Source organism: Pleurodeles waltl, chromosome 4_1 (assembly GCF_031143425.1).
Source record: "Pleurodeles waltl isolate 20211129_DDA chromosome 4_1, aPleWal1.hap1.20221129, whole genome shotgun sequence".
In the NCBI taxonomy this organism is placed as follows: Eukaryota; Metazoa; Chordata; class Amphibia; order Caudata; family Salamandridae; genus Pleurodeles; species Pleurodeles waltl.
The window spans coordinates 764981444-764998744 of record NC_090442.1 but is presented as its reverse complement, the minus strand read 5'-3'; the positions used below and the strand labels follow the sequence as shown (position 1 = coordinate 764998744).

Genomic DNA, 17301 nt, shown 5'->3' with positions numbered 1-17301 from the left:
CTTGTGCATGGTTTCCCAGTTATACTACAGATCTAATAGGTCACATACACAGATAGCATATAGATAGTGGGCAGAATTAAAAAAAACAAATATGAGACTGAACAGGTTCTGCAGGGATGGGTACAGGTAAAATGTCGTGTGCTCTCCTGTTAAATCAGCTGTCAGGAATATTGGGTTCACTCACAGCCTGATATGACTGACAAAAAGGTGGGTACAGTGAGCGCAACCTGTGATCAGCATATTAAAGTGGGCTTCTGAAGTTGAAACAGGCAAGGTGAAAAAGCTTTCTTTGCCATGCGAAGGCTTTCAGCTATATAACACTAAACAGTATAGCTATAATAATACGGTTCGCCCCAGAGTGCCAACCACTTAGATATGCCCTCATACAAATGCCATAGAGCTCTTTAAACAGATTATATCACATACATCTAATACTGCACAGAGCAAGTGAATGGTGCTCTCACATCACTTTCAATGGCACGGACCACCAAGGTACACCAACAAAATCAATACAGAATATTAAAGTCTTTACTTAATTATCACTTATTGAAACACAACACATTAGACAAAACACCTCACATGCATACAGTATCTGATGGTAGGCAATCACATCTCTCCCAAAAGCACTAACTTCTAATGAGGCACCCTCCTCACAAGCTAAGTAGTACATGTACACAGAACATGGCATATAGACCTTGTACAACTGAGAGGTGCTGCAAAGCCACAACACCACATACAGACTAAACAGACTGACACATGCGGCTAGCAAATCTTAAGGCACTCAAGCCACACATCCCTCACACTAAAATCACACACTCTCATCTCAAGGTGCAAGATATTTCCATCTAATCATCTAACGTGACAAGTGGTCTGCCTCCATTGGAACCCTACACTCAATCTTCTCATTACAGATTGGGCATAAGACTGCTTTGGGGATAGTCAGAACACAATACCCCAAACACTTCATGAAATGATTGCTGAGACTGGTATGCAAGATTATGTAGAACTAGGTGACAAAACACATTCAAGATACCCTCAGTTCTGTAAGGCCATGCTAGTCCAGTTATGCATGGATTTTGTTTTACATCAGTCACAAGTGTAGATGCAAGGAGGGATAGCTGAAGGAGTATGACATTAAACAAGTTTGATGCTTGAATGTATACTGGGGATTATTTTGCTTCTTTTTTACTTGACGTAACATTAATATTTCTGGATATCAACTTGCATGAAAACATTTTATTATGTTCCAAGGATCCTTCAGGTGAGAGGGCTTCAGAAGCTGGCAGTGATCTTTTAAAACTGATAACTGTATTTTGCTTTGTCTTCGTTACAGACTCCTTCGCTGGAGATGAGTACATCTGCGGCCAAGAAGATGATGAAGAGGTAAAAAATTGTATTTGATAACCACTCTCAGTTCTATTCTCAGAGCTGAGGGCTGATGTAGGAAGTCATGTAAAAAGATATTCGAGGGAGCCCATACTGTCAGTGGTTTTCTTTAAGTCATCATACTCTGGCATGCAATGAAGAAATAATCTGTTAATGATGCAAGAAGGATGAGAGTAAAAGAAGTGGTTAAGCAGGAGTTGAGGCAGGGACTCTTTTTAGATCCAACAACTGAAAATCCTCCAGAAGCACCCATACAGAGGCAATAAGAAAAGGTGGCTCCGAGCTAGTTCCCTTGTCTACTACAACAGCAGCTGTTACTTTGGGCCACAGTTAGTAGTGGTACCAGGTTAAAGTGGCCCAGCTGCCCTTTCCCGGCTGCATGGTAGGCGAACGATATAAGACTGCAAAGCGACATACTTGTTGCACGGCTGCCTTTCCATACCAGTTCAAGGAAACAGCTGACATGTTTAAAGGGGAAGGTTTTACATTTGGGTAGATGTCATTATTCAATGAATTTAGTAACAAGTTCCCAATAATTTAAGCAACAAATTCAACGCGATTGATGGGCAAAATATTTCTTGCAGTCAAATGAGTAACATTTTGGGAAGTGTTGTCACTACTTTGCTGCCATTTGTAGATTTCTGTGGTTTACAACAGTATCACTTCCTTGCTTGACGCAGATGTGAAAAGCCAATGTGAAATTCTGTGAACTCAGAACAGTCCTCCTACGTCCTCACCAGTTGAAGGCTGCAAAATTACCAGCCAGGCAGGGCAGTAATTGGGGAGACACGGATGTCAGGCCATGCGTACGTATAAAGATAATCAGAGAGAGTGGAATTTGAGTCAAGAAAGAAAAGGGAAGCCATGAAGAGATGTGATAGCTATGGGAAGCAGGCAGTTTAAAGAGAAGAAGACACAGTTAAGGACTGATAGGAGACGGCCATGAGTATAAGCAGGAATGTCAACAAGGCAACCTTACACAATAACAGGAAGCAGAGCAAGGGGGTCGTTGCGTAGTGAGGAAGGACACTAGTGAAGGGGAACATCAGCAAGACTGCAAGTAGAGAGGGCAAATACCAGGGGAGAGGGCAGGACTGACAATAAACGTTTTAGCTGTTGGAAACTAAAGATAATGTAAAATTGCTGGAATATGCATATACCTTTAGCTGTGGAAATGTGTTAGGGAAAAGGTAGGAATCAAAGATTACACCCAAGTGACAGACAGAATGTGAGATTGGTAGAGATGAAGAAACACAATCGCTGTGTGGGAAAGACATGGCTGCATATAAGTTCCACTGATGCACGCTGATGTCAGCTGCTCTCTTAACTCAGAATTTGGGAAGGACGTTTTTAGGTGTGAAAAGAGTCAAGTTTGCTGAAAGGGAAAAACCGCAGGGTCAGTGAAGAATCTGTGATCAGTTAGATATAGTATCCACCAGAAAGATTGTTACCAAAGGTAAGTAGCTTGTTCTTTAGATGGATACTTCTAACCGCAGATTCGTCACCTTGCCAATAGATGCCAAATCAGCACCTCACAAGGCAGTGGGTCTGTGAACTAGCTCATACCAAAAGGTCATACAGGACAGAGCAGGCCAAATACCCCTCTGGGCAGACCGGATTCTTGAGACAGTAGTGCCTCATGAGCGTGTGTACTGATGCCCATTTTAACAGGAAGACCTGAACAAGGTTTTGGCTAAGTGCTCAAAAGAGTGTCTGTAAAAGTTCATTAAATGGTAACAGTGGCTCTGTGGGAGCCTGACCACTTTAGAATACATCAGTCAAAACATTAGTATTTTCTTCCATGGTGGATAGTTGTAGATCAAGAATTTCTGCTGCCCTTCGCATACAACAGTGAAAGGGGCAATTCTGCTTGTCACCTCCGGAGTGGATCAAAATCAGCGTAGAGCTTTAAGATGCCACCTTCCAGCATGCAGGATTACTGATTTTAAATATTCTGGATCTAGAATATTTGGAGAATATTCACAAAGTGGGGAATCTGTGGTTAGAAGTATCCATCAGAATTTAGGTTTTATTAGAATTGAAGTGTAAAGATGAGTGTTCAACAAGGGCTGGATTACAAAGAGGCAGGAAGTGATTATGTCATGGAGTTAGAGGTTTGAAGTGGATAAGTGAAGAACGACCAGGTTGTCTTCTTAGCATAAACATAAAAAAGACTGAAGGAAGTGACATTGAGGACAAACAACAAACCACTTCGTAACATGGTTACCAGTGTGTCCCCTGACCCAATCCTATTCCACATAGCAAACCATTATCTCTTATCTGCCTCACCCCAGGTTTGTCCACACGTGTACCTTGTATGTTCTAACAAACTTCTTATACTTACCACTCGTTATCAAATTTGTCATGTATTCTCTTGTTGCCCAATGAGACACAGTTCTGGGTTTGTCTGGTATGATCAATCACGCTCTTCACTTTTCCCTCTGCTTCACTGCACTTGCTTCAAAATGCCCTGTCAAATAGTAGGAGTCCTATAGAGCACACCTACTGTGCTGTCATCATTTGACTGGTCACTTTATTCCAGTCTGCCGACCCTCTTTGCAACTTTCACAAACTGCACAGGAACACAACTTTACATTGACCCATTTCTTTATAGGTATAACTGAAACAGAGAAAAACTTTCATTGGGCAGCGAGACTCAAAAAAAGTTAAAACATATATAAATGAATTACGATTACCAAAAATATATGGATCCAATTACCCGGAGCAACGACCGGGTGCTCATAATCTGAGAAAATTAAAAACTGGCAAATGTGAACTGACGACAGGAAGACTCGATGCAGGGAGGCCACAGATTTCTAAAAAAAGTTTTAAATGGAAGTTAAGGCACCTTTGCCCAGATAGGAAAATTAAAAACCCTAAAAATTTCCTTTTAAAAAAAGAGGCAACATGATATTTCCAATCCAAAAACTAAAAAAACACTGACATTCGTCAGTTATGTTGAGATAAGCAATCCTGATGCCCCAATTACTGCTCATGACATCATATGTATAACAGATGGGATCACACATGATATTGGTGACAATATTACTGACATCCCGTCATGAATGACATAATTTATTACATCACTGCAGTTGGGTACTTAGCATAGAGCTGGCTAAAAGCCAATCCACCTATCTGTGATGTACAGGACATAGGCAGAGGATATCTGCAGTGAGCCCTGAGGGAGGATGGTCCAAGTGAAGGTGAATACAAAATCCTCTTTCACGCAAATGATATGCTGACATACATCAGCCATACAGAGTTTCCTTGTCATACATAATTCTATATCATCAGCATTTCTGATTTTAAAAGAGACCAATGTAAAACAGTAGTTCTTCACATATCCAGAAGTAAGCTAGTGAAAGAATTAAGTAATTGAGCATTTCAATCACACAGGTTTTCCCATCTGTAATGGTAAATAGAAGAATTAAATTAGAAGGCTTTCCAGTGTTTTTTTTTAAATATTTGAAAGGTTTTGCATCAAATCAGTTAAGACTACTGATCAAGGCTGTTGATGGATGCTTCCTTGAAAAAAATAAAATAAAAATGGACATGTCAGTGCGCAAACCTATCCTAAAAGCAATTCATTAGGCGCACCAACATCTAGGACCAGGAGCGGTGTAGTCTGATATGGACTTTGGTGTTCCTTACTGGAGCTGTCACTTTTAGATTTAGCTGAGTAGCAGGTAACAAACATTCCTGTAAGAATGATAGACATAGATGGCCCTTTCAATGCTTATATAAATGATTAAAGACAAACTACATAGGACATGCCCTAAGTAAATTTTAGTAGCAAGACAAGATGTCATAAGTACAAAGAACTCGTTACAGTTCTAAGTAAAATCTGGCATGGATTCACCTTCTATGAGTGGGGAATGAGGTCCACTGTACATCAAAATCTATGTGTTCTGCTAAAGGACTTCTAACAAGGGTGTTCAAACAGTCCACATGAACACATGGTTCTCAGAATGTGCAGCAATCGGAGACGAGGAAGAAGAAACATTTTCCTACAGAATACATTTGAAGTTCTTCTCATAATAGTAATACATGAAGCTTTCAAGCTTTCTCACAGTGTAGTCAAACAGTCTAATTGGTACTTTGTACAAAAGAAGCCTGAGACAGCTAAAGCGGCCTTGCTCTGGTACAGGGAGAAATGACCTCTGAGAACACATTCTTGTTTACTCGTGAGGCTTGGACAATTCTTTGTTTTAAACATGAAGACAACAATAGTCATGTGATTTTTGGGGTCGTTGATACAAGATGAAGAAGAGTGTAAACAGAACTTAGGGTAACAAATCTCAGTTTTGTGATGTGATTAATGTGCAAGAGAAAACAACTTCCACAGGCACAATACCACCCCAATATAACCACGGTTGTCAGTGCTTAGTATGGAAACTTTATGTGTCAAGCAGATCACTCGTGTATGTTGTATGCCCAATGTATGGGTAGGATGTAGACCTACACCAAGGTAAGCAAGTGTTAATGGGCTTCATGGCAATGAAGGCTAACAACACAATTAGCTGAAAGCAAAGAAGGATATGTGGATTTACAAAGTAGCAGTCATATAACCAGATACTGGGGTTTGCTTGTTTTAAATTCAAATGCTAGCCTAAAGAAACCTAAAGGAAGGGATAGTATGAGAAATCTGAAGCTGGAAAATGTGATAGAGCATTGTGAAGACTGCAGATTTGTTGTACCTTCTTCATAGCTGCACCAATAATCTACCATTCTTACTCTAAGAGAGGGTCTGCGTGAAAAATATTCCAATCCGCATGGAAGGAAGAAAAAACACTCACTGAAGAAAGGAAAGAGATATGTGAAATCTGACCCGGGGAGATTTCTTAGCTAGAGTGATCCAATAATATTATTTCATTAATGTCTATCTCCTTTAAAAATGTGCAAGCTGTCAACATGCAAATGGGTGAAATGGGAAAGAGACAGAGCATATAACACACCTCACCTGCTCATGAAAAGGGCTCTACATTTTTGGGAATATAACTGTAGTGAATGTATATCACTGGCTACTAAATGCAACAGCTTGTTGAAGAATTGAGATCTAAAATGAGGGCTTCTGCTCTGGATACAGTATACTGTTGTAGACGTAAGCAGTCTGCATCCATGTGATATTTGTATTGCACAAACCTTGCCAAGAGGCAGCAAAGCACTGTGCATGGTCAAAGGCAAAGGCACGGTCAATGAGTGGCAGGAGGGGAAGCATGGTTCTGACAGTAAACTTCGTCATGATGTACTGTTCTTTAAATAGGCATGACTTCAGCTCGATCCTAAATTGGGAGAGAGTTGGAGATGTGTTTCCACATCCAATGTGCCTACATGGAGAAAACCTGTTGTCTATTCTTTCTTTTGTTTTTCTTGCTTTTCATCGCCAGTTTGATGGCGTCATTGCTTCGAGTATGCCAAGAGTTACTGGAAGTAGGAAGCTTTTGCAGCCAAACATGCAGGGTTCTTTTTGTGATGGCTTTGTGGATGGTGCAGTTCTATTTGAAGCGAGTGAGGGCTGGTAAGAAGTCAGTGGGGGTTCCTTCATTGTGGGATGATGTAGATCTATTTCTTCAGAGCCTTGATGATTAGTGCTGCAGCCTGATGGACGCCCTTAATAGGGCCAATGTGATCTCTGAGAGTCAGTGGAGCACCACTCAGATGCAACAATACGAGGGCTAGGACAGCACTGAATTCACTTCTTGTTGATGTGTTCTTTGGGGATGACATTGTAGCCCTAGGTGAACCTGACCTACCTAGCATTGATTGGGTGAAAGCTGTGGTTTGCAATCATCCAGGGTGACATTGTTGACCAAAGTTTGGACTAGTTGTTGCCTGTTCTCTCAAAGAGTAGAACGTCTGTTTTGTCACGTCGATTAGCTTTAGGTATGTGCAGATCATCCAGTCCTGGAATATAATTTTGAGAATCTAGAAATGCAAGCAGACACACTGGGAAAAAGGCTTCACAAATGGCATTATCAATCTTAAAAAAAATACATTTGAACAATCGCAAACCAGTATGGTTCTAGTTAATATTATTTACACAAACAAGAATACTAAATGAATCTTGAATGAGGTCATTCTTTGGTACATAGCTCGATAGTCAACTGTTCCATCATGAAAAACACTAATAGTGGATAGGTTTAATATGACTAGTATCCTTAGCTGTACATGTGAATTGGTAAATGCCATAAAGCCACAATTTGAAAGGTTGTGCTTCCCAGCATGTAATTGGAGCACATGTTATTTGTTTATCTGTTTTACGCTTTACTTTTGATAAAACATATGCACTGTATTTGCAGCCTTCCGTGCTGCACACTACGTCCCTCCGATATTTGCTAAAAGGATAGTATGCAAAATAAATACATGTAATAAAAATAAGAGTAATATATAGTTTGCAACCTATCTGTTTTTACTCCATTTACATAGCTCCAGCAGATGCTTCCGAACCTGCGTTTAATTGGTAAGTTTGCACCTTGACATCACTGGTTTCTAGCGTCTACTAGGTGAAGTGATGGTGAAGGGGTTGTGCAGTGGCCGCTGGACGATTGGTGGCATCCACTTCACGTGGATGCATGTGGGTGCTGAATGCTCATTAGGACAGTTCGGTGATATGATTGGTACAGATTAAGAACCACTTACGCCACCATTATGGCAGCCTAATGTTGCCTTTCCTGATTACCTACCTACCTACCTACACGATAGCAGTGAAAATGTGGCCAAACACCACGTTATTTTAAACAAGTTTTCTATTAAACAAGGACTCTTCAAAGTGGGTTTAACTTACTGCTCAGATTTAAGTCCTCGCATCCTGGGTTTTGTTAAATACGTATGTTTTTAAAATCCATACACGCGGAAAAGGACCATGACCTAGCCATCTGTGCAGATTCCCGGAGTGCAATGCGCCATTTATTACCATTGTTGAGGGAGGGCAGGAAGATCACAACTTGCTCGAGACTTCGCCTCTCAAAAGTCGTTGCCTCTCTGATGCTAATAAATAGCATATTACCTTATGCACATCTCTGTATATGAGTGTGTGCCTGCGAACACACAAACACACACACAGACACACACGATCTGCTATTGCAGCGTGAAATACCAGCAAGCTCACCCGAGCCGCTGAGTGTGGTGAGACGTGGAACTATGGCCCTGATTCTAACCCCGGCGCGCGAGGGTCGGCGGGAGCACCGCCGACAGGCCGGCGGTGCCCCGCAGGGCATTCTGACCGCAGCGCTTTGGCCGCGGTCAGAAAGGGTAAACCGGCGGTCTCCCGCCGGTTTACCGCTGCCCTCAGAATCCCCCATGGCGGCGCAGCTTGCTGCGCCGCCATGGGGGATTCTGACCCCCCCTACCGCCATCCTGTTCATGGCGGGAAAGCCGCCATGAACAGGATGGCGATAGGGGGGGGTCGCGGGGCCCCTGGGGGCCCCTGCCGTGCCCATGCCAATGGCATGGGCACGGCAGGGGCCCCCGTAAGAGGGCCCCGCAAGGTATTTCAGTGTCTGCCTTGCAGACACTGAAATACGCGACGGGTGCTACTGCACCCGTCGCACCTTCCCACTCCGCCGGCTCGATTACGAGCCGGCATCCTCGTGGGAAGGGAGTTTTTCCCTGGGCTGGCGGGCGGTCTTTTGGAGACCGCCCGCCAGCCCAGGGAAAAACTCATAATACCCTCCGCGGTCTTCTGACCGCGGAGCGGTATTATGGGGGCGGAATTCTGGCGGGCGGCCTCCGCCGCCCGCCAGGATTAGAATCACCCCCTATGTCTGTTGATGATACAAGGGATTCAGCACAGTAATATGAATGATTAGATGTTAAAAAAGATAGCTGCATTGATTGTTGAATACATGTTTGGTGAGATTGGTCTGGTGGTGCGCACAGGTTGATGAAGAGTGTTTGTATGACTTACTGAAAGACTGAGTCGGGTGGTGAATGGATTAGTGGGTTTGTTGCAGGGGCGGCTCATCCATGAGGGCGGAGGAGCGCCCTCTCCCTTCCCCCCACCAGCAGTGGCAGCTGCAAAACCTTTACAAGAAAAGATAATAAACAGTGTTTATTATCGTTTCCTTGTAAAGGTGCGGGGCCACGGGGGTGGCGAGTGTGAGTGCCCAGAGCGCATGTGTGTTGGCTGTCTTGAGCCGGCCAAACACATGCGCACAGGGCTCTATCCAGCCCAATAACACTGTTGCTGGGCTGGAGAGAGCCTGCACAGGCTCCCAGTCTGCCGGGGAGCGCCCTGGCTGGGCACTCCCAGTCAGCATCAGGATTGGCCGCAGCCTGTGCCTGCCTGCAGCCAGCAGAGGAGCGGGGGCGCGAAGTCCAGGTAAGTGCATAAAAAAAAAGAAGTTATTAATATTTTCTCCCCCCACCACTCTCTCTGCTTCGCCCATCCCTGCCGCCACACCCCCTTTAACACTCACGAGCCGCAACTGGTTTGTTGGCTGATTGACAAGTGGTGTATGGTTGGCTGGCTTGGCAAAAACGAGGTTAGGTTGGAGTGATTGATAAGGAGATAAACATTTAGGCCCGTATTTATACTTTTTTTGCACCGCATTTGCGTCGTTTTTTGACGCAAAAACGGCGCAAACTTGCAAAATACCATTGTATTTTGTAGGTTTGCGCCGTTTTGCGTCAAAAAGCGGCGCAAATGCGGCGCTAAAAAAAGTATAAATACGGGCCTTAGTTTGTTAACTGGGCTAGTGTATTTGATGGATTGGATACATGGAATGTTGAATAGGTAGATGTGGTATCTTCCTGTCTAGAATGTTAGGGATGCAGTGTTCAGAATGTTAGATGCAAAGGGGTATCTTTACTCAGATTTTAGCCGTGTTTGCATCACAAAAGTGACACAAAATCAATGCAAAATCAGTTTTTACCTATTTACTTTCAGGCACTTAAAAGTGCTCTAAGGAGGCATTCCATGGGTGGTGCATGGGCATTCCCATGCAACCACCCAAGGATTTTGACATAAAATCCCATTTACTAAAAAAAGTAGACATGGTTTTGTGTAAAAAAATATTGCCCATTTGAACTGGCACTATGCTGAAGAAATGATTTTATTTTTTACTTTCTTTTCTGACCTTACATATGTGCTGCACTAAACAGCACACATACTAATGAAAAAAGTTTTAAAGTTAGTCTAAGTATAGTTGTTTGTACTGGAAGGCTGTCCGTCCAGTACAAAACCTTTGCTAGACTCATGGAGACACCCTTGCACTATTGTGCAAAGGTGGGTGCGTGGCACAGGGCAGAAAATGTTTACACCAGCGCTAGGGAAAAGGGAGGAGAGTCCATAGCTCTGTAAATATGGCAGTCTTCTGCTTTCTCCTTCTCATGCTGTGCAGTGCAGCATTTTGGGCTGCTGCACTGCGCTGCAGGAGAATTTGGTAAATCTGATCAGAATGTTGACTGTGTGATGATTTGATTTGAGAGGTGTTTTGGGGGAAGCTATGTTGAAATGATCGCTGAGGTGTATAACTTGGAACATAATAAAGTAGCTGTTTTGAAGCCACCTTGACTACTTAGGCTGTCATTCTGACCGCGGCGGGCGGCGGTCGCCGCCGAATGACCGCCCCGCGGTCAAAAGACCGCGGCGGCCATTCCATTCCAACTTTCCCGCTGGGCCGGCGGGCGCCCTCTAAAAGAGCGCCCACCGGCCCAGCGGGAAAGCCTCTGCAACAATGAAGCCGGCTCCGAATGGAGCCGGCGGAGTTGCAGGGGTGCGACGGGTGCAGTGGCACCCGTCGCGATTTTCACTGTCTGCTACGCAGACAGTGAAAATCTTTGTGGGGCCCTGTTAGGGGGCCCCTGCACTGCCCATGCCAGTGGCATGGGCAGTGCAGGGTCCCCCAGGGGCCCCACGACACCCGTTCCCGCCAGCCTGGTTCTGGTGGTGAAAACCGCCAGAAACAGGGTGGCGGGAAGGGGGTCGGAATCCCCATGGAGGATTCCCTGGGCCAGGGGAAAACCGGCGGGAAACCGCCGGTTCCCCTTTTCTGACCGCGGCTTTACCGCCGCGGTCAGAATAGCCCAGGAAGCACCGCCAGCCTGTTGGCGGTGCTTCCGCTGCCCTCCACCCTGGCGGTCTCTGACCGCCAGGGTTGGAATGAGGGCCTTAATTTCTTACACTGGCGATATTCGGCAAGAACCATTATGTTCTTCATCTCAACATTGCTCATCTGTAGACTTTAAGTGATTTGATTCTTCAACTGCTTTTTGCCTAAAGGAAGGAATGCCTAAAGGAATGACTCTTTAGGCAAGGTGTTTCATACTATGCAGTTTTTTCATGTTTGTGAGTGTCTTCTACTGTTACTGCGAGAGTAATGTAACTGCACCATGTTTGATCATCAGTATCTTCACAGCAGCAACACAGCATTCAACTAACCTTAAACGATGAGTGCACACACTATCCTCCAAGCAGGTGTGACGACCGCGCGCTTCTCTACAGCCCAAGGGAAAACGGCTTGACTATCTTCAGTCATTGTTTTTTCCTGGCAATGCATCTTACCTGTGCGTGGGTTAAGTTTATCCCTGGAAACCTGTTCTCTGGTATTTGTACGGAAGCCAACATCACATTTCTACCAAATACATTTGCACATTTGATCCTTCTCATCATCTTCTGGTTTGCGAGATCCATCACCTTGGATGTGTAAGGCAGTTCACATAGCACCATTTTGGATTAGGCTCAATCATCAGTCTGTTCAGATGCCATTTTGGATTGGCTTTTGTCAGTCTATTTAAAGGAGGAAATCAAGGCCGATATTTATACTTTTTTAGCGCCGCATTTGCTCAGCTTTTTGACGCAAAAGCGGCGCAAACTTACAAAATACAATTGTATTTTGTAAGTTTGCGCTGCTTTTGCGTCAAACAATGACGCGAATGCGGCGCTAAGAAAGTATAAATATGGGCCCAAGTCTTTTGTATGTCATTGTGGATTAGGTCAAGCGGTCAATACGCTTGATTTCCCTACAAGTGATACACAACACTATCTAAGCGATTGTTACATAATGTAAGTTCTGATAGATTTCTTCTAATCAAAATCTAGTGTGGATCTCAGTCCTTGCCTAGCAGTTTAGGGTGTTTTGCTGATGTCTTCTTTTCTTCCATTTATGTAGGCACAAGTCTTTGGTGTCATATTGGATACCAGTGCTTGTTATTGGATCCAGTAGCATATTGGGTATTGGAGTGTTTAAACAATGTCTAAACCATGATATATTATTTCTCTAAAAAATGTGTCTCAATAATGCAGATTGTTAGTTCTCCTCCATTTTTAACAAATCTAAGGGACCCTGTTTTAAAGTGGGGAAAATGGAAGAAAGTATTTTCGCATTACTCAAAGGTTTGTGGTGTTTCCCTGAGAGCAGAACGCAAAACTTCTTTACTGATGTATTGTCTGGGTCCAGAGGGGAAGGACGTTTTTAAGCATCTACCAAAGTTATCAATAGATAATGCACAGGACTTAAATTCATTCAAAGTTAGTTTAACAGTTCTTTACTAACATTATTTACCTAAAGTGCATATCGTTCTTGAAGGATATCATTCTGACAAACTCATGCAAAAGTCTTGACAAACTGTAGAAAAATATATTACTTTGTTGAGGAAATTAGCCTCCACATGCAACTTTGGTACGACTAATGAGGGACACTTGAGGTTTCAGTTTATGTTAGGTTGTTGTATTGAGAACGCTTTTGCTTTAAAGATAACCCTACTCAAACCAAAATGGTAACAATTGCTAAGTCATGTGAACACAACTAGGCTGGTGTGGAAGAGATAAAGCAAGAATGTAATATAATTCAAAGGTGAACGGGACAAGCTAACTTTTGATAAGGAGCAGTCAAGAGAAGGGAAAAGGTTTCTTAATACTTTCTTTAGGTGTGGGACTTACGGTCATATGGCTAACAACGAAAATTGCTTGGGGTGGAAAGCTGTTTGTAAGTCTTGTGGATGGAAAGGTCATTTTACAAAATGTTGCGGTGACCTAAAAAAGAAAGTTAGGGAAATTACCCATGATGAAGATCAAGTTGGTGAATAGATTGTTTTACATACGAGTGATAGTAACATGAGTGGCCCATTTAAAGAAATTCAGATTGATGATATGTAGGTTCTTTGACTCAGGAGCAAGGATGACCTTGATTCCAATGAATGGGCTTTAAAAATAATTGAGGGTGTGTGGCTTAACTGGGAATGTAGTGAGGTGTGCCCTCTGTTGCTCTGCTGCAGGTTGGCTTTTATCCACAAACATCTGCACCCCCACACAGCCCTTTGAAATTGCGGGGAAAGTCAGAGATAAAGGGATTCAGCTATCGGAGCAGAGATTCTGCCTATGTACAGCAAGTGATCGGCATGGTCACAAGACTTTACCCGCCATCTTGGAGTCCCAGACCGCAGAAAACTGAGTAGGACCTGCCACAGCAAGGCTCCAACAGCTGCTCCTTCACCACGTGGGATGTTCCTCGGGCCTGCCCGGGCATGGTGGAGGGGGCAGCCCCTCAGTCAGGTGCCACAGAGGACTCTGGAGAACAGCAGGATACTGCCCGTTAGTACATTTATGTAGCCAACCTGGCCCGGCTAGGGAGGATATGCCAGCAGTCTGGCTGTATCTTCAGGGGTACCTAACCACCTTTGAGGGCCCCCTCATGTGATGAAGGAGGTGGCAGGCCTTAGGACCTGGTGTGCAAATTCTGTGGGAGCAGTGGAGACATGATCCTGCTTTCTTCCAGGGGGGAGAAGAGGAGGGGGTCCGGCCGGTCCTGGGGCCGACCACTGACTCTGTGAAACCTCTTCCTGGACCTAAATTTTAGTGGGGGCGCGGCCCCTTGATGCGAAGGGGGCTCCTGGATCACTTGGCACAGTGGATGATGTCTGTGCTCTCTGGGCTTACCGGGAGAGAATGGGACATTGACAGGGCACTGAGACAACCATTGTCCTAATCTTTTACAGACATTCCTGCAGCTGATAAAGAGTATTGATCCCTGCGACACTGGCCCTGCTGGGATGGTAGCCCTGGCCCAGCGGCATCCTCCCCAGTACTGGGCATTTTCCTTGCTCACCCCTGGGCCCCTGGACCACAACCACTGTGAGGTTTAGGGAATATCTGTGCCGCATCAGCATGTGTGAGGTCCACTGCGTTATCTGTGGGGCCCGTGGTGTCCCCAGCTCCTTTGAGACCACTCAGTTCCATTACTTAGCACACCAGAAGTTGGCAGCACCCTTGTAAAAGCAGCCCAAGGACAGCTCAGTGACTGTTCTTTGGGGCCGCACAGAAACTGCAACGCCTCGCCAGGGAGTCGGCTGCCTCCACCCCCATCACTCAAGAATACCTGGCAGCTTCCTTTAAGAGATCCACACGGAATAGGCTCCCTAAAAATCGATTTCAAGACATGCCTGCAGGACTTGTGCAAGGAGGTCACAAAAATGGGGGGGTAAAGTGGACGCTGTGGAACGCTCTTTGAATGGTAATCGGAAGAACAGGAGATCATTTGGCAGCTGTAGGACCAGCAGATTGAACAAAAGGTGAAGCAGGAGACTTGGAAAGTAGAAGCTGTTGCTACAACATTCAAATCAGGGGGTGCCTAGAAGGGCAAAAGGAGAAGATATACTCGGTTTCACCCATAACCTTCTCCAGGCATTTAGAGGCCAGCCTGACTTGTCACCTATTTGCCTAACCTGGATGCATAGAACCCTCTTCTCAACGGCTCACATGGGGGTTCCCCCGATATTCTCACCCAAGTCCACTTCTTTGAGGACAAATAAGAAATCATGCCCAAGGCCAAGGTAAGGCAGACATCATCTTCATGTGCACGACGGTCCACCTCTTTCAAGACTTTGCACTGATTGCTGTCACAAAAAGCAGAGACTCCTGGAAAGGGAGAACCAGGCAAGTACTCTCTCCTGCGGAGGGCTCAGCTTATTAGACCCCAAACTACCCTGCTCCCCAGAAGACCGGGCTGGCGCTCGAAATGGCGCACAGATGATCAATGCTCCAGGTCATGCAGTGCTAGATTGAAATCTTCAGGAAACACAAAAGCAGACATTATAGTCTAACTATAAACTCCAAATTCCACCCCATCCCGGGGGCCCCAACAAAACCTGCTGTACCACATCTTAATGGACCCACAATGTTACTAGTCTTACAATGACAAATCTTTCCCGAGTAGGTCACGAGAGAGGACGAGCTTTGGATACAGACTTTTCACCCTGTGCTGTTTCTAATGTGCCATAACCTCTTGCCTCTGCCACTCCCTCGTCATCTCCATTCTCCAAGAGCCCTTTCTTACCTGCTGAGGTCCACTCCTGAGGGTCGCACCTCATATTGGGTGAGGGGATGGAGGGAACCACCACCCATACACTACTCTTAGCTATGTCGTATACGGCCCAGTTGGCCAAATGTTCCAACATGTTATGTTCTTGAATTTTGTTTTGTTTTTCCAGGGGATAATATATTGATCAGGTGGGTGGGAAGCAGGATTTATGGGGAATCACCCTTGATGCCATCTTCCTGCCCTAAGCAACCAAGATGGGTATCCTCGTTCCTTTAAACTCCTCTCCTTCAGAGGCAGGGAGCTCAACTCCCTCAACTCCCTCAACAAACAAACCCAAGTTTGGAGCTATCTCACACATCAACACCCTGACATAACCTTCCTGCAGGAAACCCACCTCCTACTAAAGGCCCACGCCTGCATGCACTACCCAAAATACCACTGTCAATTCCGGGCCTCCTCCATGGTGAAAATGCATGAGTAGCCATACTCTGTAGAGCACACGTAGGTAAAGGGCAACCCATTGTTTAAAAAGATAAGAAGGGTTGCTTCCTCTAGTTCCTCCTTTCCAGGACAGGTACCTCCATACAATTCTCAATATATACAAACCCAGCACCATGTAGGAGTCTTTCCTATGCCCCCCCTTTGGAGACCACTTGAAAGACACTAAAGGGACACAATAGACAGGGATTATCTTAACCTGGTGTGGGATGCGTTCCATGACAGAAGTCAGAGTTCCCACCAGGGTATGACGGTGATGTTGGCCATCCTTAGAAAAGCAATCACTGAACTAGGCCTAGTGGAGGCATTGGGCTAGCTCCATCTGAGCATTAAGGATTACTCCTGTTACTCTCATGTCCACAACTCATATTCCTGTACTGACTATCTCTTTGTCTCTAACACGCCACTGTTGAATGTGGGCTTGGTAGAGATGTCGGACATCTCCATATCAGCCTATGCTCATGTGGAACTTTCCTGGTCAAGCAGCCAAGGTCCCCGTTGGGACAAACACAATGCTCTTGAAACCCAGCATTTTGTGTGACCAGGAAAATGATGGCTATGGCTATAAAAGACTATTTCACCAAAGCTCTGACTCTGATATCTACCTACACACGCTGTGGGATGTCTTCAAGGCAACAATGTGAAATACCCTCATCATCTTTTCAATTGACAGAGCTAGAGAACCTGCCTGCTTACTACTCTAACAATGACATAAAAACACTAGCACACCAAGACCACCAAAATCCTTCAGGGCAACATTACATGGCCAACTCAGGCACATAAGAAAAACTGTGCAATGCGATAACTATAATACTTAAAACAGCATTTCTATGACAAGGGGGAGAAGTTGGGAACCCTCGTAGCTTGCAAACTGCACATTCAACATGTGACAGCACAGGTAACCCACACTGAAAGACAAGACAACACTTGGGGGACCAGGGAAACAAAGAGCACTCCTAGAGTTCTACGAGGACTTGTATAAGCAGGGGACGAATCCCACCAAGACATACAGAGATAGACCCGTCTGAGATTCATGAGACCCGATGGCCTCCCCATCACTTTTTAGGAACTCTTCCTGCCACTACTTCCTGATCACCTCACCTTGCTCTTCAATTCCTTTACACTGGCCACTTGCCTAACCACCATGATGCACAAGGCT

The 17301-nt window shown here is 44.8% G+C and overlaps 1 protein-coding gene across 1 annotated transcript in view; it reads left to right on the top strand.

The window, feature by feature from the left end:
* IRF5 (interferon regulatory factor 5) overlaps positions 1 to 17301 on the top strand; it is a 120498-nt gene that overhangs the window by 80086 nt on the left and 23111 nt on the right. The window contains exons 4-5 of the mRNA XM_069229385.1: positions 1334 to 1383; positions 7813 to 7846. Of these exons, the coding sequence (XP_069085486.1) occupies positions 1334 to 1383; positions 7813 to 7846 (84 nt within the window). The remainder of the gene's footprint in view (positions 1 to 1333; positions 1384 to 7812; positions 7847 to 17301) is intronic.